This window comes from Neomonachus schauinslandi, chromosome 11 (genome assembly GCF_002201575.2).
Source record: "Neomonachus schauinslandi chromosome 11, ASM220157v2, whole genome shotgun sequence".
NCBI lineage: Eukaryota > Metazoa > Chordata > Mammalia > Carnivora > Phocidae > Neomonachus > Neomonachus schauinslandi.
This window is the reverse complement of record NC_058413.1, coordinates 35,667,643-35,693,483: the sequence shown is the minus strand read 5'-3', so window position 1 is coordinate 35,693,483 and position 25,841 is coordinate 35,667,643. Positions and strand designations below refer to the sequence as shown.

General features: G+C 36.2%; 1 protein-coding gene across 2 annotated transcripts in view; it reads left to right on the top strand.

The window, feature by feature from the left end:
* The window catches only part of GAS2 (growth arrest specific 2), a 118,874-nt gene that overhangs the window by 17,696 nt on the left and 75,337 nt on the right, over positions 1–25,841 (top strand). For both annotated transcript variants that reach the window (XM_021685865.1, XM_044919543.1), the window contains exon 3: positions 22,026–22,167. In XM_021685865.1, the coding sequence (XP_021541540.1) occupies positions 22,026–22,167 (142 nt within the window). The remainder of the gene's footprint in view (positions 1–22,025; positions 22,168–25,841) is intronic.

Here is a 25,841-nt window from a genome sequence, read left to right as displayed (position 1 = left end):
TAACTTAGGCTTAGGTCAAAAATCCATCTGTCACTTGATCTCCATAAGGCACTTCCCTTGCGTAGGAAACTATTCAGGTCCCTTTAACGATTAGAAGGAAGCTTTACAGGCAAGGCTTGAGATCATTACTCCTTTCATTAAGTGGGCCTTGGGTCTATAAATTGGCTCTAGTCTAAGAACAGGGTCATCAGAGAGATTCTCTCATTTTGCTGCCATTGCTGTTTCTGTTATACAAATCAAGAACTTAGGAAGCTGCCTTTCAATTTACAGCTAAAGGCCCCATGATTAATAAACCATAGTCAGATCTCCCGTGGGGCAGATTATTCTAAGAGATTTGATTAGCCTACTTTGTATTCTGGCAACCATTCCACCTTGCCTATGACAGTTAAGTGTCACTACGTATTCCTGCCACCCTGAGAATCCCCATTCACATTAACAAGAGAAAACTCCTGTCTCCAGCATCCTCTTTCTGGATCAAAAATCACATTAGGAAATTCTGGAACTTTCCTCACCAACCTGTTCTTCATATCTTAGTAAAAAATAGAGCCTCTCTGGGCCCCACTGAGTGACCCGGGAAAAAAGTAGGCTTAGGTGAGGTGCACATTATCAGTTGCATGCAACATTTCTTTTCCAAGGTTTGAATTCCTTCCTCTATATTTTGCCAAGTGGTTTCTAGCCTTTTAGTGGCATTTAGGGTGTGCTAGCTTTGCATTTTCGTTTGTGTTAGCGAATCTAGCAGACTATTAACAGGATCATCTGTAGCTATCCATGCTAGCACACGGAATTCTAGTTAGTGCAGTTAAAGTACATTAATTCTGCCAAATCTAAAATTACATCCTGCTCTCCTCAAAGTAACACCCTCAAAGTCTATTATACAGATAGAGAAAAACCCTGCCATAACATACTTAGTGGCACTCAAGATTTTAAATGTATGTTGAGACTATGTAACCAGTCAGCCAGGAATTCCTGTATTGGCTAAGAGTTATACTGTGAGATGGATCTAAATCCAACCTGATCCAGGCTGCAATATTTTGATACCTGGTGGAGATCATCAGCTCTGACTACGGCTAGCTGAGATTTTAAGGACAGAGCAATGGCTCCAGGAATGTCCAGGTTAATTGATACTCCTTTCTTAGCCTGGTCCAGGAGAATACCAGGGGTAGAGGAATCTACCATGTACCTTCCCTACTTCCTGAGAGGGAGTGCCAGCCTATCCTCCCCCCTTCATGTCTCTGCCCCTCCCCCAAGATAAAAATTTAACTCTTTCCCATTTGGAAACAAACTGGTCAGGGGACAGGAATTCAGCCAAGAACAGGAGCCAATACCAAATGCAAATCATATTATTTGAATTCTTTATATCACAACTATTCTGTGGAACATTCTTCTGCATCCAAAAGCTCACATGTAAAAGAAACCTGATTGATTTCTCTAACTAGGACAACAGAATTTTTGTAGATTTTAAAATTCATGGTATTTATCAATAATGAGTTATAAAGCTGAAAGAGATTATTCTAAACTATTAAAAAGATTTATTTGGCTTAATCATGCTTAAAAGAAAGATTGGGTCATCTTTCTATTCTCCCTATGAAAATATTTCTAAATTATTGTTTATGAAGAGGCAACCAGAAAGTATAGAGCCAAAATCTATAAGGAAAAGCAAAATAGTGTTCTGTCAGGCAGTTAATTAATTAAAATATTATGTTCTTTTTGTGCATTTGATGGTTCTAGTGTTTATCATCTTTTAAAAGCTATTTATTTGTTGTGCCTTCTTTTATTATCTTAAATACCTGATTCCATATCTGATTTCATATTCATAATCCTGTATTCTTTCATAAAAATGATGCCAAAATACTGTAAGCTTAAAAGCCCACAAAACAGTTTATTCTCAAAAAAGAGAATGCTAGTTTTCCATTCCAGTTTTGTTCTAGTATCAGCCTCAACACCAATTCCAAATATCTCATATTTTTCTGAATTTCACTCTCTGATGCTAAAGAAATAAAAACCAATAGCTTTGGAAGACCTAGGATTTATACCAAATCCCAAGGTTATAGAACATAGATACTTAGGCAGTCACTTCAGAGTACCACTGTCAGATTTAATCATTTTAAACACTTTTAGAGAGCTCAGCTAAGCAGAGTGGTTAATCGTGTGGACTCAATAGCCACACTTCCTGGGTTTAAATCATGACTCCACTGTTAATTAACTTGGGAAATTACTTAATTTCTCTGTGCTTTAATTTCCTCATTTGTAACCTGTAGCTAATAATTGTACCTAACTTATCAGTTGTTATGGTGGCTAAATTTAATCTACATAAGCACTGAGTAATACCTAGTACATGTGGGTGCTCATTAACATGAAGCTATTAAATCCATTTATCATCTCTCTCAAGTTTCAAATTTTAGCAAGAGGGAGTATGATTAGTGTGATTAACAGCCAATTCTGTGGCCAGGTCATGGCCTCACCTTGATTGACATGTTCTCAGACTGAATAAAATGAGAGAGGGATCATTTCCTAAAGAAAAGGAAGAGGATCTTGGAAGAGTAGAGATGTTTTTAATGATCATACTGTGTAGGTAGTAATGGCCTCCATATTTATGGTTTCTCCATCCATCACAACACCTGGACCATATTGTTATACTTGGTTGTTTGCTTGCTTTTATCCCTTTACTAGACTCTAAGATCTTCGAGAACATGGTTAATATGTTATTTGTATATAAGTCTATCATAAAATCTGGTGTATGGGTGCTCAGTAGATATGTTTTTGGATGAATGAATGAATGAATGGCCCAGTGTAGATATTTACTTGCAGATCCAGAATGCTGTTTTTAGTGAATTTTAGCAATTCTTGATTTGGAATCATGAAGACTTTTATTCTCACCAAGTTTGAAAATTCTCCCTCTGCTGGTTTTTCTTAACTCAAAAGTCTTTAACGTTCAGAATCTTAAGGAACAAAGCTGACTTTTAGGTAATGGGGAGAACAGAGAACTGGAGAATTTTGGGGTGGCTCAGGGAAAGAAAAAGATTCTGAGGACATTAGAAGTGCTGATAAGAGATTGGCAAAGTAATAGACCATGGAAGTCTAATTTAGTAAGAGAATTCTGGAGATTGGTCATTTAGTTCATTGCAAATGTTATTATATAGTCACATGGTATATTATTATTTGAGTTCAGAGTGTTATCTAAAGGTAAAAATGATGACAGAAATGAGCATATTAATATCCAAATGTTTTATTCCATTTGAGGATTATTTTTCAAGACCTGTTTATAGTGTATACCATGGTTCCAATAGAATAAGGATCAGATGAGTGATAACTAGTGGTTTTATGAATTTCTTCATCATGGATAATTAAGAAAAAGAATAATTGTAGGCCCTTTCATGGAATAAGTTCTCAAGAGATATTTTTGACCTGAAATGAGGTATTACTACAGTAATTAAGGGTTCTGTCTTTCAATTACTGAAGGAGCTGTAAAGATAAAATCACTGTGGAGGGTGTTTTCTTTGCATCTTTTTCTCAATAACCACCCCTTTTGTCCAATAAAATAGTTGGTGACTGAAATGGGAATATAAGAACCATTGTTTCTTCTCAGAGACCCTAATTAGCCATCTACCAAAACAGTCTTTAACAACCAAGGAAAAAATACAGTTTCAGTAAAACTGCAGGAGGGAACCAGAGAATTTCAGTGCATAGGAACAATAAGCATTAAATGTTGCTACTGGCTTCCCAAAAATGTGTTATTTTATTAACTGAGGGATAACTTAAAAAAGAGATGGAAATGATCATGGAGTACAGCAAGTTCATTTTATTTCAACAACCTTTAATAATACAGAATGTTATGAACTACAAATATTTTATGATAACTGAGTCCTTACTTATATATATTATTTTAAAATTTGATAGATGATTGATGAGTCTATGTTTTAGAAACAAGAGATGATGTGATTTACTGTGAATATTTATGTGCATATATGTTGTTGGTAAGAAAGGTGGTGATGTAAAGGTAGACCCAGTCTCCTCAAGGAATTTGCTCTCTACTGGGGAGAAATAGGATAGATGTGGTATTAATGGAATACCTTGGAGGTCATGCTCACAAAGTGATTTGAAAAAAATTAGTTTTAAGCAGTCACAGGTGAAATAAAAGAAAGACAATATTTTATCATGTGGTTGAATTTAGAACAGAACTTAAAACATATAGTAGTATACATTGAAAAGTTTTTATACACATAGTTGTTTAAAATTTTTATTTTGAGTGTATGTCATCTACCTCCTAAAATCAAAAGGTACACCAATTAAAAATAATAATGCCTGCTTTATAAAATATAATGGCTGTGCACACATCTCAGTGCCCAATGCGCTTATATATGAGGCTATTGCAATGATTTAAGTGGATTTCAGCATATGAATTTGACCATTCCTGCTACCCATACATTATTATTACATCTTTTTCCTCTTTTATCACAAAGTCAAAATTTTAATTAAATTATTCTCATCTGGCTGTCCTCAGTAAATGATAGAAGAATTGCCACTGTCCCTGTTATATAACTCTTTTAGTGGGTGGTCAAGATAGCCACTGTTTAAGAAGGTGGGCTGGGGTTTTTTTTGGGAAAATTACTTAAAACAGTATAAAGTTTGTTGAATTATCTGTATGATGAAATTAGAAGCATATTTGCATACTTCACAATTATTTGGACAAGTGTACAGGTTCTAGCCAAATGGAATATAACCGGGTGCAAAGCATGGAATTAACCTTTGTGATAAGCACTCATGTTTGAGATGGTTTTCTTTTTATGTGTAAAGAAGCAAATGAAAAGAATCAGAATTATTTTAGAATTTCCCTCAATTGCAAGAGAGTAAAATATCACCTCCTATTATCATGTTTGGTTCCTCACTTATTTGTTATATATAGACCAAGAGTTGCCAACCTTTCTATTATGAGCGAAAGGAGGTCATTTTCCCAAATTCCCATGGTCTTTTTTCACATTGGAGTTTGCTTCTGATGAGCTAAGAGATGCAGGAGGGGATCTCTAGCCTCACTCAGTATTCTGCTAAGAATCCCCACATTCCAGAGTGAGGGGGTGAGGAGAAAGACTAGGTGGCAACATTTAACCTAGACATTTACCAAGTTTCAGAGGCTACAGATGTATGCGAATCTGCTGATAAAGGACCCTCCTTCAAAACTACTCAGCAGTTCTTTCCTTTCAAAGTTAAAACTGTAAGCTATGGTTGGGTAGTGTAAATAATGGTTGCATTAGAAGCATATGAAGCATAAGGCTAAAAATAAAACGTGTCGAATTGAAATTCCGAAAGCACGAAAAAAATTAAAACAAACTCTGGATTAGAAGAAGGAGGAACACACACACACACACACATTTTTCATCTACATAATTTCATAGCATCAGCAGAACGTTGCCCCCAAGCGTAAAAGTAAACCTGATGGAATTTTTCCACAATGACATCATCTGTCCCACTTACAGGCTCACATCCTGCATTTAACCACATGCAGGCACACGGGCCAGGAGTGTAACTGGGGAACTCTTTTCCTGATATTTGATAGCACAGACTGTGGCCACTGCTGTGTCAAAGCACTCTGGATATGGAATACCATGTCACGAAAAGTCACTCTCACCATATGGAGAATAGAGAACTAATTACTTTAAAATGAGCTGTTACTCCATGCTTTGGAGAAATTCAGGTCATTTAAATAAATCAATAATGAACATGCATGCCACTTCTTAAAGTAGAGCATTTACAGATTTTATAACAAGAACCTTTTTTAAGGGACTGGAAATTTGAGGGAAAATGTTTCTTTTTAACTTGAAAATGTCTGAGGATTCCTAGATGACTTAAAATGTAAGTTCTCATCATATATAGGTGTGTGTGGTCCAAATATGTGGTACTGGTACATTACAGAGTAATGGCATAATGTTTCTTAGATGAGGTAATTGAATTTATAGTGTATGGCACTCTTCAACTGTATCTTAAGCTTTTAGGGGCTGACTACATGAATACCTGCTATTGTTTTGCTTAGCGGTTTGAAAATGCATTACATATCATGCATGAAGCTGTCTAGTATGTATTTTGTGTTTGTATTGCTTTGCTAGTCATGTCTAATTTCACACAGTGTAGGCTGTTCATCTAATGGATGCCTCTAGGTAAGAAGTAATACAGCAATTCCTGTAACTTGAAGCCAAAACTAAAATCAAAACAAAATAAAAAACTTAGCTCTATCAAAAGTTGGTCAAAAGAACTAAACCCTCTGAAGTAAAAAGGAAGAAAGGAGTCTTAAAATGGGAGTGAACTGACTAACATCTGGGTAAGGGCAGGAACTCTATTGAGAGTCAGTTTTGTACTAGATGTTATGCAGGATGTGAAGGCAAATAAGTCCTAGACTCTTCCTTCTGGATCAGGAATACTTGTGTTTGTACCATGCCTCCTTTATCCATTGGCTGAAGTCTGCCAATCCTTTTTCACAGTGATGTCTTTAAATATCTGCAATAAAACCTATAGGATTATAAACACAAAATAGAACCAATTTTATTGAAATATAGTTACTACAGTATTAAAAATAAATATTAAAACACAAGTTAAAAGATAAGCAGTGTATTTGCTTATTTTATTAACCTGGCATTGGTTTTACAAATACTGTAGTTTTAAATTTTTTTATTTTAATTCTAGTGTAATTAACATACAGTGATATATTAGCTTCAGGTGTACAATATAGTGATTCAACAATTCTATACATTACTCAGTGCTCAAGGAAAATATACTCTTAATCCCCTTCACCTGTTTCACCCATCCCCCCCATCCACCTCCCCTTTGTAACCTTTTGTTTGTTCACTATAGTTTGAGTCTGTTTTTTTAAGAGTCTGTCTCCCTCTTTTTTTTTTTTTTGCCTTTGTTCATTTGTTTTGTTTCTTAAATTCCACATATGAGTGAAATCATAGGGTATTTGCCTTTCTCTGACTGGCTTATTTCACTTAGAATTACACTCTCTAGATCCATCTATGTTGCTGGAAATGACAAGATCTCAGTCTTTTTATGGCTGAATAATATTCCACTGTATATATACCACATCTTTTTTATCCATTCATCTATCAATGGACACTTTCACTGCTTCCATAATTTGGCTATTATAAATAATGCTGCAATAAACATAAGAGTTCATATATCCTTTCGAATTAGTGTTTTGTATTCTTTGGGTAAATACCCAATAGTGCAATTACTGGATCATAGGGTAGTTCTATTTTTAATTTTTTTTAAAGATTTTATTTATTTATTGAGAGAGTGAGTGAGAGCCAGAGAGATCACAGAGGGAAAGGGAGAAGCCAACTCGCTGCTGAGCAGGGAGCCCGATGCAGAGGCTCGATCCCAGGACCCTGAGATCATGACCTGAGCCGAGGGCAGATGCTTAACCAACTGAGCCACCGAGGCACCCCTATTTTTGATTTTTTGAGGACCCCCCATACTGTCTTCCACAGTGACTGCACCAGTTTGCATTCCCATCAACAGTGCAAGACGGTTCCGAAAAATGCTGTAGTTTTAAAGTATAGGAGAAAGTAAACCTAATATTTCCAGGCATATGCAACATATGTAATAGAAAATAAAACCATATAATCTCTATTGGTGAGAAAGGTGTGTAGTTTGATTACATTCATAATAAAGGAATATTAAAATTCAGTTAGAGGAGAGTAAAAATAAAGATAATTTTTTTTGCTCATCTCAAGTTCATGGTCTTCCCAGACCAAGAACCAATTCTGGATGATCACAATCTAGTGAAGATTAGTGTCATAGACATACAAAACTCAGAATAAACAGATTTTAAATAGGTACAGTAGGAAGATTAAGACAGGAGAGATTTATATTTTATGTATATAATAAATGCATGTGCAAATATCTAATAATATATATGTATAAATTATATATATTGAAAATCGTAAATGAGGAACCAACTCATATTTTGTTCCATGTTATCATATTTGCTATATTTAAACGTTGTTTAAAGTTTGAGGAGTAGCTATCTGATCTTTTTTCTCAGACTTACTGAATGCCATGGGATATGATAATAAAGCAAGTATTCAGTAGGTACTTCTACTGTGTCAAAATTTTAACATGGATTAAATCATCAAGTAATTTAAAACTTAGATCATGCCATTTCTTAGTTCAAAATTATCTAATGACACCATGACTTACTTAGACTAAAAGCCAAAATCCTTATGACTGCCTACAAGGCACTACATATTCTGTTCCCCAGCTATCTGATTTCATTTTCTGTGACTTTCTCCTCACTCTACTGTGTTGCAGTCATAATGAGCTCCTTGTTCTTTGAACCCCACAAGCAGGTCCCAACTACCACAGGACCTTTGCAATTGCTTTTCTGTCTTCTTAGAGTATTCTTTCCTTAAGTACGTGTATGACTTGCTCCTCACTCCCTTTAGGTCTCTGCTCAAATGTTGTCTTTTGGCTGATGCCTTCCCTGACCTCCCTATGTGAAGTCTTTCACAGATGATCTAGAATTTTCAGCTTTCAATTTTCAACTCCCTGCTCCGCGATAGATATTTTTTTGAGTTCTGCATTCACGATATTGATAAATAAAAAGAAGAGTAAGGCATTCCTGTCCCCTGTCAAAGGGCTTACAGTCTAGTTAAGTAGATAAAATATGAACATATAAAAAAAAACAGGTATCAACAGGTGCTCAGTAAATCACAGATACCAATAGTTGTCAAACTTTGTATCACACATAGCATACATTATTTTGATGATATTCAATCAATTATTCAAAAAACATTTATAAACACCGAAAATATGCAGGACAGGGTAACTTACAGGGTAGCAGGGAAGGAAGAATAACATTAAGCCAACAGTGAATTACAACTGTGTTATGTATAAATATGGGAAAATCCAAGCATATGAGCGGCTTTAAGAGGGCACCCTGATCTAGTCTTGTAAAAAGGACTCTTGTAGTATTCTGAAGCAGGAATGGGAATTAGACAGAGAGGGAATCTAGAACATTCCCAATGCAGAACATAGCACTGGGGAAAGCCCTCAGATGTGGAGGCGCATGATGACTTTGAGGAACTAAAGGAAAGCAGGTGTTTGGATGCTAATATGAATAGTAGTATTTGGAGATGAGACCGGAGCTAAGTCTATTGGATGTTGCCCCCTATTAAGAACAACATTATGCCACTGAAGTATTTTAAACAGGAGCATGATAAAGTTTTTTTAAAAAATGACATTCGCAGTGCGGTAAATGGATTGGAATAGAGAGGTGAATGTGGAAGTGAGGAGCCCTCTTACAAAGCTATTGCCCTGGTCGGGTGAGAGATAATGACCATTAGCCTAAGACGCTAGCAGTGGTCCACAAAGAAGCAGATGGTTTTGAGATCTATCAAAACTTGGTGGGGTAGGGATGGAAAATGTTTCCTTTCTTCCTTTCTAAGTTCTTTGGCTAGTCTAGTAATTAAACTGACATAAGACAAATTAATAGAAGAAAAAACAAATTAAATTTCATATGTTTGGGAGTCCCATAAAAATACATGACTCAAAGAAGGGACCAAAGCAGGAAGCTTTTATATATTTTAGACAAAGAAACAGTACATTTGTGAAGAATTAAGAAGACAAATGGGTTTGGACTCGGGGTAGTATATTGATGAAGAAGTAAAGAAGCATAAGGTTTGTTTATACAGACTTCTTGGCCCTCAATGTCCATTCTCCATATGTCCAAAAGGATGCCATATACCCTGCTGTAACAGGGAGGGTACATTTTACACGAGAGATTTATCTCCTGCTTTCTGAGAGACAGACCTTTTTGTTCTGGCTGTTTTCAAGTACTTCTAATTCAAAATAATCAATATGCCAAAGTGGTATATGTTGGGGTGGCATATCTGCTCCCCTTTCGTTGGCTTGGTGGGATTTGGTGATGAACTGGATGGAAAAGTGAGGAAGATTGGTCCAGGGTTTCATATGTAAAGAAATGAATGGTGGTGCTTTATTTTACAATTGGAAAGGCAGGGGAAGAGTAGGATTGGGGGAAAAATCATGGGTTTCTATGCAGTATACCCCCATGGTTACCCAAGGGTTATGAGCCTTGTGGGCTCCCTCTCACACCACTCCTTACATTTCTGCTCAAGAAAAAAATATAAGCAAGTGAGTTGGCAAACTCAGTTGGGCAAAGAGGTAAGGGAAAGGCAGAGAGAACCATTGTATGTTGGGGCTGTGTGGTGGGAGGGAGCATGGGGAGCATGCAAGAGTGGGAGCAGAAGCTGGTGGGCCAATAGGGGAGATTGTGAAGTCATGATGCTAGGTCAGCAGGTGGGAACAAGACTAATACAAACAGTGGAAGTTGAACTTATAAGGAGCTTTGTCTTTATCCTAAAAGCACTGGGAAGCTAAATTTGCCTTTTGAAAAGTCCACTCTAATTAGAGTGTGGAGAACAGATATGAATGCACAGCATAATAATGAAAAAAAAATTAGAAGATGGATAAAAACAAATTGTGATTAGATCACCATACAAATGTGGAGCATCTGTTTTAAAATTTTTTTCCCTAAATACATGCGGGCTTATTACAGTAATTACAGATGTGACGATGTAACTTATAACTATTTTTTCAGCTCCCCTCAGGGCCTTCTTTGTAAATAGACCAAAAGTAGACATGTATTTGGGAAAAAAATTAACATTAATTGAAGATAAGCAATCATCTAGGATTAGTATTAGGCACTTTCCAAAATATCTTATTTAATTCTTTTTTTTTTTAAAGATTTTATTTATTTATTTGACAGAGACAGAGATAGCAAGAGCAGGAACACAAGCAGCGGAAGTGGGAGAGGAAGAAGCAGGCTTCCCCTCGAGGAGGGAGCCTGATGTGGGACTCGATCCCAGGACCCTGGGATCATGACCTGAGCCGAAGGCAGACGCCTAACGACTGAGCCACCCAGGCTCCCCATCTTATTTAATTCTTAAAACATGTTGTGAATGATAGATCTTAAGTTCCAAAAGGTTAAATAGATCAAGTTAACTGTTCTTGTTGACTGCATCTTATTGCTGGTCAGTTGCAGTTTCAAGGCATAAGCCTTGCTCCTTTGATTTATTATTAGTTTAACATTCCCATCTTTCAAATTTACTGAGAGTCTAGGGAGATATCCCTATTGATGAACACTTACAGTGTGCCCCAAATCTGCAGTGCAATGAAGTTACCAAAACAAAATGAGAGAGAGAGAGAGAGAAAGTCTTTGTTCAAAAGGTGTTTGGAAGTATGTTAGCCGCTAAAATAAATTGGGCTTCCTGGAATCCATTCAGGAAACAATCTTGGGAATTCTGATAATGCTTTTCTTTGTTGGATATTTTACACATGCCTACCAAAAAAGTAGTTTTAACTAAAATATTAGAATCGGTGCCTCTTTGAACTCAGAATTTGCTGCCAATAATTATAAATTATTATGTCTTAAAATGTACAAAATCTTTGTGGGAAAGGAAAAAAATTCAAGACCCATTTTAAAAGAATTTAAAAGAATTTTCTTGCTTGTTTCCTTAATGCAGAAAACTAACATATATTCTAAAGAATGTCTGTAAAACTATCATCATTTTGGGGCACCTGGGTGGCTCAGTGGTTAAGCGTCTGCCTTCTGCTCATGTCATGATCACAGAGTCCTGGGATCCAGTCCCGCATCAGGCTCCCTACTTGGCGGGAAGGCTGCTTCTCCCTCTCCCACTCCCCCTGCTTGTGTTCCCTCTCTTGCTATGTCTCTCTCTGTCAAATAAATAAATAAAATCTTTAAAAAAAAAAAAACCTATCATCATTTTGTCTGAGCCACTATAATTAATTAATAATTAACAATTACTATTAATTTTGTTGAGAATCTGAGGGACTACTATGCCTGGTATCCAACAGCCCTTTCTCTGAGGAATCTTTCATATTCACAGAGTAAGTTTTTTCTTCTTCCCATTGAAGCCTGACTCTTGCAGTCTTGATACTCCAGCTGTGAAGACAGAGGATGCAGAACAAAAAGAAATCGCTTTTTTTTTTTACTTCCATAGAGTTATCTACAATTTTTCTTCATTCCTTCAATTCACCCTTGACAACAAATGACATAATTATTTTTCCAGAGGACACGTATAGTTGGATTCCTTCTTAGTTTAAAATGTTAAAATCTTTTCATTATTCCCCAGTAGGAACACTGAGATTATAAGCAGGCAATCACATGCATCTGTCTACACATTCAATTGTTCAAAGTCAAGGGATTTTCACATGAAAATATCTGGATTTCTAAATTCATCTAAGAAAATGGAAGGTCTAACAACAGTGAGACTGTATTTTTTTATGGTAACCACTTAGAATTAAATAAATATGGCTGCCCCTCCTGGATATGGCATGAGCTCTTCAGTTTTCCACAATCCCCACAACTCCTTATAATCCCCCAGGAGCTAGCCACTTCATTCTTTTATTTGATTTGCCTGGCCACTTCTGGGCCTTTATAACCCTGATTGGAATTATAATATTGGTAATTCTTGTTAGGTATAAAATACCTTTTGTGATTCTGGCCCAGTTGACTTTTCTGGTCTCATTTTCTCTTCTACATGCATTCTGCACTCAATCATAATGCCCAATGCTTGTTCAGGTCTCATCAGATGTTTCACTTTATAGAATGTACTGCCCTTCTTTTCTATGCCTGTTGAGCGTTTGAGATCCTTCAGTTTTGTACATTGCTGCTCATATGTAAGGTCTTCCTATAATGATGTCCAGTCAACCCCTCCCCAAAGTTAAATGCACACCCTGAAATTTCCCAAAGAGCTAAATTTTAACTCCTATTTAAATACTTAAACTTCTGTTGTATTTCTCACCATATGAAATGATGATTTTAAAGTCTTTTTCTCAAAAGACACTGAAGGTCTCCTGAAAGGAAACCTGTCCGTATCTTTTTTGTATTTCAGTCTGCAGTGCCGAGTGTCACAACTGATATGGAGTTGTGATTTAATAATGATTGGTTGAATTGAATCAGATTAAATGATTTCTATTTAAAATCATTAGCCATAGCAATTAACTGAATTTTAAAGTGTAGGACTAGACTTTTGAAATTTTTAAGAAGCTAATCTCTGGGTAGTCATATGTGAATAATTAGTTGGGAGAACAGAAGCTTTTCATAGTAGTGTAGCATTTATATAATGATTCCCTTATGGGTGTATATGTAAAATTAGGCACAATGTACATAAAAATGGAAAGAATGCATTTTCTGTTTAACAGCATATTTTTTTCTCCTTTTAGAAGCATTTGGTGCTTTTAAACAACTATCAATAACATAATAATGCTTTCATATACTTTAATTTTTAGAGCTGTTTTAAGTTCATGGCACAATTGAGCAGGAAGTACAACAGAATGGTACATTTGTTACAAATAATGAACCTACGTTGACACGTCATTATCACTCGAAGTCCATGGTTACATGGGGTTGTGCATTCTATGGGTTTTCACAAATGTATAATGATGTATGTCCATCATTATAGTATCATATAGAGTAGTTTCACCACCCTAAAAATCCCGTGTGATGAATCTCATGATGAATTTCCTATGCATCCCTCTCTTTTCCCTAACCTTTAATTATTTTACTGTCTCTATAGCTTTACCTTTTCTAGAATGTCATATAGTTGGAATCATGTAATATATAGCCTTTTCAGATTGGCTTCTTTCACTCAGTAATATACATTTAAGGTTCCAACATGTCTTTTATAGCTTGATAGCTCATTTCTTTTTAGTGCTGAATAATATTCCATTGTCTGGATGTATGAGAGTTTCATTCACCTATTGAAGGGCATCCTGCTTGTTTCCACATTTTGGCAATTATGAATAAAGCATGTTTAAATAAATAAATGCTTTAAATAATAAAGCGTGCTATGAATATCCATGTGCAGGTTTTCATGTGTATGTAAGTTTTCAGCTCATTTACATCGTAACTTTTCATTATCTTTCTCATCCTTTAAGCCTGAAGTTTGAGCACTGAGCTTGAACTTCATTGCCAGCATCATTTTACATTATGGCAGAGATAATTTCAGATGACTCAAAATCTTAACATATTTTTCTATCACTATTATTCAAGTGACTTCCTCATGATTTTACTGGATATACCAGAATTTGGATATGAGACACCTTTTTTTTCATATTTTTAAAATTTATGTGGTTATGAAGATTACACTAAATTTTGTTATAAGACCTGTTCTCTTTAGAGTGGAATATATCTGGAGAAGGAAAAGAGAGGCGACGTCCATTTTGAATTCAATCCAGTGAATTCAACTGCTACTGTACTAAATCACAGCTCACTCTGTCTGAGGCATGAGGTCCTATTGCAGAATCCCTAGGAGAGGCCGGTGGTACCAGAAAGAATTTTCCCCCTATTTTTCATTTTAATAATTTTGATCTTAAAGAATACATTTTCATCCTTTCTAAAGCCACTTGGTAGTTATAGTTAGATACCTTGATACCGTGAATGTTCAAATAATTTTATTGAGAGGTTTTCTTCAGGAAAATATATAGTGAAACTAAAAGCAGCAAGGGGATGCAAATGGAAACATTCTTTCCATAATGGAAAGAGTGACTTTATTGCCTGCATATTTGAACAGTACATTCTATATACCCTTTGGAAAAAGAAAGATATTAGTTCTTGGCAATTTCCACATCTTCTTTTATGTATCTCTTCTGTTTTATATCTGAAATGCCTACTCGATGTAATCAAAGGGAGTAGTTTGTCTCAAACTTTTGTGAAGAATGGATTATTTAAACTACTAGTATTAAATTTTCAGTTCACTGCATGTAGAAAAGTGGAGAGGGCATTCTCTCAATTTTCTTTGTAGTTCGGATGGGGAAAGAGAGTACATATGCTTGATTTTAATGTTACCTGGCCCCAAAATAGGGGAATAAATCAACTGCTGAAATATATTAACTTCCAGGCATTGGTGAGCTGTCAAAGAACAGTTAGACGTGTATGGGTATAAGAGATTGAATGATTTGATTTAAACTGCATATGAGCTCCATTTTTTTGTCTTGGAAAATAGAGAAACTGACACCTGCCTAATTCAGGGCATCATGTTTCGAGAATTAAATAGGATAATCTCTATGAAAGGAAGTTTTGTGTGCCTAAGGCATGATTTACACTCACAGTGTTAATTCCTTCCTTTGCCACCCACCATATGATTCAGGAAAAAAATAAGTCAGTACTGTGTCTAGTACTGCACTATATTTGATGCTATGGCAGTATAATGGTAAATAAGAGCCTGGTTCGGGGGCGCCTGGGTGGCTCAGTCGGTTAAGTGTCTGCCTTCAGCTTAGGTCGTGATCCCGGTCCTGGGATCGAGCCCCACATCCAGCTCCCTGCTCAGTGGGGAGCCTGTTTCTCCCTCTCCTGCTTCCCCTGCTTGTGCTCTCTCTATCTCTCTCTCTCTCTGTGTCAAGTAAGTAAATAAATATTCTTTTTTTTTTTAAGTTTTTTTTTTTATTTATTTATTTGACAGAGAGACACAGCGAGAGAGGGAACAGAAGCAGCAGGAGTGGGAGAGGGAGAAGCAGGCTTCCCGTGGAGCAGGGAGCCTGATGCGGGGCTCGATCCCAGGACCCTGGGATCACGACCTGAGCCGAAGGCAGACGCTTAACGACTGAGCCACCCAGGCGCCCCCAGTAAATAAATATTCTTAAAGAAAAATAAGATCCTGGTTCTCTAGGTGTAGGCTATTATAAGGATTATAAATAGATCTATACGTACTATAAATAATCACTACCACCCTTTTGAAGCTGTAACACTCACAACCTTAACTAGGACATACACAGGTTGAACTCTGCAGCATACAAGTAAACTCTTTGCAAGTGACCAAAATAGTTTTGTCCCAGTAACTATATTCAGGGGAACTATTAGATTTGAGGGTAGTTGAAAGACATGGGAATGGTATTAGTTCAAGGGAAACTAGGCAAGTGGTCAAATATTGAACTCGCAAACACCAAATAACGGCTTCCCTTTTCCTATTACACATGTGCTAATAGGATGGCCACAAGCCACATGTGGCTATTTAATTTTAAATGGATTTTTTCCCCAATTTTAGTGAGAAGTACTTGACATACGTCAATGTATATGTTTAAGGCATACAGCATGATGGTTTGATTCACATATATTATGAAATGAATCCCACAATAGGTTCAGCGAACATCCATCATCTCACATAGATTAAAATTAAGTAAAAGTTACAAATTAGTTCCCCAGTCACACCACAGTTCAAGTGTTCAATAGCCCCATGTCACTAGTGGTTACTAGAACATTCCTACCATCACAGAAAGTTCTATTGGAAAACTACTCTAAAAGTGAGGTTCAAGTTTAGGGTGAAGATAGAAGTAAATTGGCTGTCAGTCTTTTTCTGAGTTCTGGTACCCATAACAACAACAACAAAAAGAAATATTTGCAAGAAAATACGAAATAAGGAAATCATAGGTAAATTCAGCATATTTTTATGTGCATTGATAACAGGGATAATGAATAACCTGTAAGGAACACTTACTTCTGTACTTGAATTATATTATTTAATTCACATTCACACACGCTTAGCTGATGAGATGCATTGTTTTCTATGTGCATTGACTAGGAGAGTGAGGCACAGAAACATTAAGTAATTTGCCCAAAATATCATCCCAAGAAGGTGAGATAGCTGAGTGTGAACTCAGGGAATTGGACTCCAAAGCCCCAGCAGATAATGGAGTAAATTAAAAGCCTTTAGGGGCGCCTGGGTGGCCCAGTCGTTAAGCATCTGCCTTCGGCTCAGGTCATGATCCCAGGGTCCTGGGATCGAGCCCCGCATTGGGCTCCCTGCTCCGCGGGAAGCCTGCTTCTCCCTCTCCCTCTCCCACTGCTTGTGTTCCCTCTCTCGCTGTATCTCTCTCTGTCAAATAAATAAAATCTTTAAAAAATAAAAAAATAAAAAAAATAAAAACCTTTAGAAGTAAATTTAAATTCTTCTTATTGCAACCTAACCTGCTTATTCCCTGAAGGGAAAGCGAAGGCACAAAACCATTCTTTTGTACATTAATCATCCGGTCTCTAAGTATTTGGGGGGCCATGAATACATATCCTGAGTTAATCCCACTGAGAGAAAAAAAGGTAAACATTAGACTCTTGATATTAGAAAAATTAATGTGCATCCGTGTGATGGTTTACTAGAAGTCACTTCTCATTTTGCTAACACAAAATATGGAATCCAGACCATGGAGCCTGGGATACAGCAGTGTGACTCTTGCGAGTAAGTGTACCTAAATTTTTACCCAATCTCAGTTCAGCTTGGCGGTTATTCTCAAGTCATCATTCTCTATTCAGTAACTTCCAAAAATAGCTCAAAGTTGTCACTTAAATTTTTCAGTTATACATTTCTTAATTTATGGAAATCATTTAATATATAAATTATGCTATGAATTTAGTGAATTTTGAAGGCCCTGAAAATGTGTCCCCTGGGAATGTGAAAACTCTAATACAGTGTTTACTCCTGCCCCATGTTGATTACAATCTAGTTTGTGGGGTCGTCTTACCATTCATGCATGCATTCCTCAGTCAGGTTTTGAGGACATAATGTGTAACAGCACTGTCTGGAAAAACTTAGTAAATAACTGAAGATGGTCTATAATTTAAATGCTGTAGGAATTGTTTGAAGAGGTGAGCAGTAAAGGGAAAACTAATAGGGAAGATATATCAGATGAGCCATGTGGGAAAGTTCCCTTTTGAATCTCCAGTTCTTTAGATCAGAAGTCTTCCTCTCCATATCTGTGATCAATTTTCAGTCTTTCAAGTATACACATCCATCATTACTTAAGGCAGTTCTCTATTCTAAAACTCTCCTTCAAGATTTCCTTGGCAAGGAAATCAACAAGGAAATAGTTGTTATTCAATCTATTGGTTTTTATTTTTATTTAATGATATTAAAGAAGAGATCCAGAGCTATTTTTTCCCCTAAGATTTTCATGAGAACCTAGAGAAATGAACAATTAAAAAAAATCACAGAGGGGAGGGGGGTGGGGGGATGGGTTAGCCTGTGATGGGTATTAAAGAGAGCATGTACTGAATGGAGCACTGGGTGTTATATGCAAACAATGAATCATGGAACACTACATCAAAAACTAATGATGTAATGTATGGTGATTAACATAACATAATAAAAAAATTATTAAAAAAAAATCAGAGAACTGGAAGCGATCTAATTGCCAAGGTTTTCAGAGCTTTATAAACACATTTGCGTAAAAGATGTCAAAAATACTTTTAAGTTCCAAAGGTATTGAGTGCTGATATTATTGAATCATTTGTTCTTTAATTCAAATGTAATCAAACTTATGCCTTAAGACTCTTCATTATAAATGGCACAGTAACCCTGGAAAGACCTTTGATTTGGAGTCGGTGTTCAACCAGGAAGAATATTAGATCCCACAAGCACGCGACTGCTCTTAGCCATCGCACGGAGATCCTTACACCTGGTTATGCGTGATGACCTATAAATAGGTACTCTGTGTGAGGGCTCAATTCATTAGTCATCTGGACTAATGAGGATGACTTCTTAAAATTTTACCAAGTAAAACATTTCATCTGGATGAGGACTGGAAGCTACCATTCACTCTGTTTACAGTGTCCTAAGTCTTCAGATGACATAGAAGCACTAAATCTGACAGGTCCAGAACAGATACAGATATCCCATAAATCACCTTACTACTGCCTTGTTTGATTGCTGTTACTATTGAATTCCTCTGCATTGGATATCCCCAAGTTATGAAATATCAGTAGCCAGCTTTCATTTTATTTGTCCTAAAATAACTTTCATGTCTTTGAATAGGAATGAATTTAAATACTTATCCTCAGGTATATGTTATGTAAATGACTTTGTAAGAACCAGAACCTTGTAGGGGAAAATGTTTTCACTTCTATGCTCAGTGCTTGTCCTTTTAAGTTCTTAAAGAGTAGGCTGACTGATTTCTGAGGGCTTGTTGCTTGTGGGTATTCTCTCAAAATATGTCCCTTGGTAGATTAAGTGTCACGTCAATCTCTAGCTTCTCAAGTGCAAAATGGATATTGTATTTATTTCCGCTACACAAGCCTTGAGCCTTATGTCCTTAGGTGTCCTTAGCATTGTCAAATAGTTTATAATTTCTAAGTTATACTTCCTCTATGCAAACTCATTCCTGGGTCTTAAGTGGTTTTCCACATTTTATTCTTTCTCTATTCAGGGATAGAGGTGGCAAATCTTAACGTGGCTCTGTATTTGAATCTATTTATGTTCTTTTCTTAGAGATGATCTTTGCTTTAGTCTTATCATAAAAAAACTTTATAGTCACCTCTTGGAGATTTTTTTCCAGGAAATCCGCTTATGTTTTAGCTGACACAATGTACCAATTTTGATTATTTAATCTGAAAATATTGATAAGATGTAAAAGTCATTTAAAATCCTACTTGGGGTGCCTAGGTGGCTTGGATGGTTAAGCGTCTGTCTTCGGCTCAAGTCATGATTTCCAGGTCCTGGGATGGAGCCCCCTGTCAGGCTCCCAGCTCAGCGGGGAGTCTGCTTCTCCCACTCCCTCTGCCTCTCCCCTTGTTTGTGCTCTCTCTGTCTCTCTCTCTTTCAAATGAATAAATAAAATAAAATAAAATAAAAAAATAAAATAAAATCCTCCTACTTATTTTAGAATTATGTAATGAAGTAAATGAAACTATGCATCAATCACCTTCCTCAAAGGTAATTACTATCAATTTCGTGCATGTCCTTCTTAAATTTTCCCTAAACTAACATTATAAAAATGAGTACAATAGGGGTGCCTGGGTGGCTCAGTCGTTAAGCGTCTGCCTTCGGCTCAGGTCATGATCCCAGGGTCCTGGGATCAAGCCCTGCATCGGGCTCCCTGCTCCGCGGGAGGCCTGCTTCTCCCTCTCCCACTCCCCCTGCTTGTGTTCTCTCTCTCTCTGTGTCTCTCTCTGTCAAATAAATAAAATCTTAAAAAAAATGAGTATAATACTCATATTTATAATACAACATATTTACATGCAATTTCACCTTATATATGGCCATCTGTGTGTGTGTATATATATATGTATTGTATATACACATATACACATGATCATAAAATGAAATTGTGGTACACATATCTGTTTGCAAATTATTTGTTTCTGCTTACAAGTACATACTGAACATCTGTATGGTTCAACATATATACATTTATCTTACTCTTTTTAAATGCATAGAGTTCCATTATATGTATACTATGTATTATTCCACCAGCCCTCTTTTGGCATATTCTTATTTCTATATTTTCTTATTCAATCACTGTTGCAACAAATATATAGATATAGATATATTTTAAGCACTAATGCTATCATATCTTTAGGATATATACTTAGAAGTGAATTGCTAGATTTAAGGATTTTTTTTATTTTAATAAATACTGAGTGATGTTTGCAAATATTTTATAAAGGAGATATTACACTATGCTATTTATGATTGGTTTTACAACTTATATAGAAAATAATTTCCTTGAAAACTATTACTTAACCAAAATGGTACAGGGGGTATTGCTACACAAGTAACCTCATATATATTTATATCAGTAATGCCTAAAATATATAGCTATATAAATATTTGTGTATTCATGCAAAAATCTTCATTATGTCTCCTCTAAATTAAATTCAATCAGCAAGAAAGAGATGGACCTTTGAGAGTGGACAGACACAGACTTTGAGTGATGTAGTAACTGAATGTTTTAGTTATGTGGGCCATAAAATCCTCAGACATGAAGAACTCTAGTAATAGTATGATGTTAGTAGAACTTCACCAATCCTCTAAGGCTACTATCTCATTTTTTATAACCATTCTTGCAAATGAGTTGAACAATCAACAACATTTTGCTTTTATTTGTGGTTCCCAGTGAATGAAGGAAACATTCTATTTATGAACTTAAATCACAAAGTGTTTCTCCCTTGATCTTTTCTCTCTATGAGGTGAAGTTCTATGTAGCCCACATCATCCAAATCCATTGTTCAGTTTTTCATGTCACAGAGAATTGCATTCTGTGACTTCCTGGAATGCCATGGACACTGGTTATGTTCTAGTAAAGAAAATAAGACCACACACCTCTCTAACACTTGGTATGGTGTCAGTAGAGGTTTCCTGGCTAAAATTTTATGGCAGACTGTTAATAAGAAAGTCTGTCCAGGTTCATACCCTCCCTTATCTTAAGCATTTTCTTTTCTTTTCTTTAAAGTTTTTATTTATTTATTTGAGAGAGAGAGCATGAGCAGGAGGAAGGGCGGAGGGAGAAGCAGGCTCCCCCCCTGAGCAGGCAGCCCTACAAGGGGCTCGATCTCAGGACCCCGAGATCATGACCTCAGTGAAGGCAGCCGCTTAACCGACTGAGCCACCCAGGCACCCCTTAGGCATTTTCTTATCCCATAAGAAAAATGATGCATAGTGTCAATATGTTTCAGGGTCAGATAGCAGAAATCCAACAGAATTATTTTTATATTATTATGTATATTATTAATAATATAATATATTGATATGTGTGTGTGTGCATATAAGAATGCAGGTCTGTGTGTTACATATTGTTTATATTCATGTAGCATATTTGTGTTTCATTCTTCTTTCACAAATGGAAAATACATTTATGAATAATTTTTGAGAAATAATGATAGAATATTGGATGGAACATAAGGCCAAAAAAAAAAAAAAACAAAAAAAACCCTAAAATAGAAGAGAAAGAAAAAAGGCAATGTGAGCCAGGGAAGGAACTTGCTTGTATTACTACAAGATGGTAAAAAAAAAAGTCCAAGATTTGTTTATATGCACAGATTTTTTTATAGTTTCTTAAAGACAACTAAGTTTCATGTGCATTTTACTTCCTTTTCTATACCTCTTCAAAACCTATTTATTGATATGCAGTCATTCCAAAACATTTTGTTGAAAACATAAGTGTATATTTAATTGGTTGCTGTGATGACTTTGCCGGATATTCCACCAGAGTGAGATTTCTTTGTTTTTCAGAATCTGCCCTTGAAGAAGATTCCGTGCAAAGCCACTGCACCCTCAGGCTCCTTTTTTGCCCGAGACAATACAGCAAATTTCTTATCCTGGTGCCGAGATTTAGGGGTAGATGAAACGTGTCTATTTGAATCGGAAGGTTTGGGTATGTATTTCCTTCAGAATTCTAGCTGATAAAATTATTATGTATCTTTGTCAGTCTAACTATCAAAAGTTTTTTTGTGTGATGTCATTTCATAGATTGTTAACTTGAAAAAAATTCAAAGTTTGATGTCAATTGCAGGTTTGTTGTAAATATGAATCTTTGAAGGTAGAAAATGCATGGCTTTTACTGTTGGTACTTCGTGCGTGAAAGGGTAGGAATATAAGTAGCACAATTCCAAGCTAAAATCAAGTATATACAATGCCAAATGGGGGATATTTGGAAAATGGAGGCTTACATTTTGCCACCGGACTCTAACCTGGACTAGAAAGAGAGCTGTATATGCTCCAGCCATAAAGGCACTATTGTTTTTTACCTCTACCAAAGGCTGAAACACCATTTCCTGTAAAGTCTATCTTTGTTGAAACAGTTTATCTATTTTTAGTGAGTTAAAAATCAGGTAAGCAAGCAGGAGATTGGAATAATTGAAGATGGTGAAATAAAAGATAGATACCTTAGTGTCTAAACCTACCCAGATAATTGTGGGGTTCTTGTCTTATTTTGCCTTATGATTGAATTTTGGCAAATCCATGTCCAGACCACAGAACAAGCTTTTGCATTTCCTTGGGAGAAAACGGATATTATTCAGTGTTTCGACATTACTTGATATGCTACCGTTAAATGTTCAATCCTCCTGTACCAGCTTTGCCCAGAACAGCTCTCATATGGAGAGTATTGGAATTAAAGCCCCCTTCTAATGAAATAGAACTGAGTGAAGAAAGGAGGGGGGAGCCTTGGTTCTTTTGCCTGAGGCCTTAAAAAATCAATCCACAAAAATCACATAATACCAAATATTAGCATCAAAGTAAGCTGAGCATCCATCAGAGAGAACAAGCATACAAATTGCCTTCCACACAGAATACCCTTTGCCCCTAGGCCTCACAAAACAACATTTCCCTGCTGAACCTAGGAAATTGACAGTAACAGCTAAAATCTTACCATTTTATATGCTTACGGAAATTTGTATTTGCACTAAGAGGAGTGAATGCGATATGGAAAAGATTGCCATCAGATTTCTGAGGATTCTCTCAACAGAGAAGAAAATTATGTGAATTTAGACTAGGAGAACATTTTATACCTGAAGGAAAAAATAAAGAGTAATTGCTCAGGAGCCTAGTATGTACAATAGTGTGCTCCTCGAGTGATCGTTATATAAATGGACTTTGACTGCTCTTACTATTTCCTCACATTAGAGTAAACCAAACTTGGGGGAAGATGTGTGTGTATGGATATAGCCCTATTTCAGTCTGATGGCAATTTTACAAATAGATTTTAACTTTCAGGTGTCTAGGAAACTGTCTGAGTGAAGACTTCTAGGAAGGGAGTGTGGTGGAATTATTTGCAAAAAATATCTTTGAAAGATCAAATGAATCAATGAATTAATGAATGAATAATAAATAAATAAGTTCAGATCTTAGTCACAAGGAGTATATTTTTCATGTGTGGACAAACAACATCATGATTTAAAGTTCTCAAGTGCCCCTGCATTGCTTAAGGAACTGCCGCATGGGGAAACTGCCCTATTTGTAAATTTATCGAACAGGTTTTCATTTAAGAAGCATCTTTTAAGAAACAAAACAGATGAACATAGGGGAAAGGGGAAAAAAAGAGAGAGGGAAGCATAAGAGACTTTTAACCACAGAGAACAAGAGGTGAGCGGGGGATGGGCTAAGTGGGTGATGGGCATTAAGGAGGGCACTTTTGTTGAGTACTGGGAGTTATATGTAAGTGATAATCACTAAATTCTGCTCCTGAAACCAATATTACATTATATATTAACTAACTAGAATTTAAATAAAAATTTGAAAAGGGAAAAAAATAAGCATCTTTTTCAGTGACTACCATAGGCCAAGGTGGGATGACTACAAGCCGTCAAGGGGAATACCTTGTCTCAATTTCCACCCTGCCTCTGAGTTCTTTTGTTAGTTGAACTAATAAAACTTTCAGTTGGAAACCAGGAAGCTTGGATGGCTTTTTAAAACCCCATTCAAATAAGTAATACATTTTATCTTGAAACAATAAAGCCTAAAGCAACTGTATAATAAAGGTCTTGGTATATAAATACATGCTCTGCAGAATATAAAATTATGTCAAGATAAATTTTGAGATGGCCTAGTTCTTCACTCTGTTTGAAAAAAGCTTGACTTTATAAAAAGAAAGTCCCAGATAATTTATACATGATAGCTACTGAGTATTTTGTTCAAACATCTTTCATTTTGATTATCTTCTATATTATAACTTCGCTTATAACTTGCAATGAAACCAAGTTTTCAAGCAATTTTTAATCCTCTCAGCACCAAATGAAAGCAGATAGTTAGGCTTTCTGGTTTGCTGCTCAATGAAAAGACAAATTTGAAATTTCTGCTGCTCAGAATAGGACATGAGGTGAAGTATAATACGCCCTATGGAGACAGAAGAAGGGAGCCAATATTATAGCATTGACTTCAGGATTATTCAGAGAAAGGAAACAGCTGTGCCCATAGATGTTAATGATAATCAAGAGGAAGGACAATGAGAAATTCCATTTCCCCAAGTGGAACCCTTTCTTCTTGGATTTTTCTTATGATTCACTGTGGGTAAGGAAGTGATTGAGCCACGGCTGATGGCCTTGGTCTCTGTATTGTAGAATTGACTTTCTCGCAACAGTAACACAGTGTACCCTGCTTGATGTCTTTTCACACTTCACTTTTGAAAGGGAATTTAGGGCAAGGGTTTTTCTTTTTTTTCCTACCTCAAGATTTCATTTCAGTAGCACACAAGATGAAGTGCATCCTTTGTGTCCCAGTGTTTTGAATAGCAAATAAAATGAAAAGATGCCCTGATGAAGGCGGAAAATCTGTTTGAATGGATGATAAAGTAGATCACTGTCCTGATTGTGTATCAAGAGGCTTCTGTCTTTAGCTGTTCAAAGGTCTTTGCCTGCATAAAGCGTTCTTATCTTTGTGGCAACTGATATGCTACCCTCTGTTGCAGAGTTTTTTGGGGCAGTTATTTGCAAGGGGATCTTGATTCACAACTCGCTCAATCTGTTCTCTTTCCACAACAGCTAATGACAAGAAAGCTCCGTAGTGGGGAAGGTATGCTGGGGATGAACTGGGGAGCATGGATAGCAGCTTATCCCATATGCTTCCCTCATGTTTCTTGCCTTTTTGATTCTTGACAGATAATTTTCGGTGCCACACAACACCATTACATACAGAGTATAACCTGTAGCTTATCTTCAATGAAATTCTTGGTAATTTTTCCTCTGTGAAATGTCAATTCTCAGATCATAAATTCACTATATCTTGAATAGTGTTTCAAAAAAGAGTCAAGAGAAAAATGAACAAAGGTCATGAACAGCCTCATCATAGAAGACAAAAAAAAAATCTAGGAGGGCACATGATGTGGTGAGCTCTGGGTGTTATACGCAACTGATGAATTATTGAGCTCTGCATCTGAAACAGAAGGATGTACTCTATGTTGGCTAATTGAATTTAAATGAAAAAAATCTAATAAAGATATAAAAATGTTGGACAGCTTAGCAATAAGGTAAATGCAAATAAAAACTATGAAAAATTAGCAAAGATTGAGAAAATTATACATTTAGTGTTGAGTATGTAGAAAAATAGGATCTA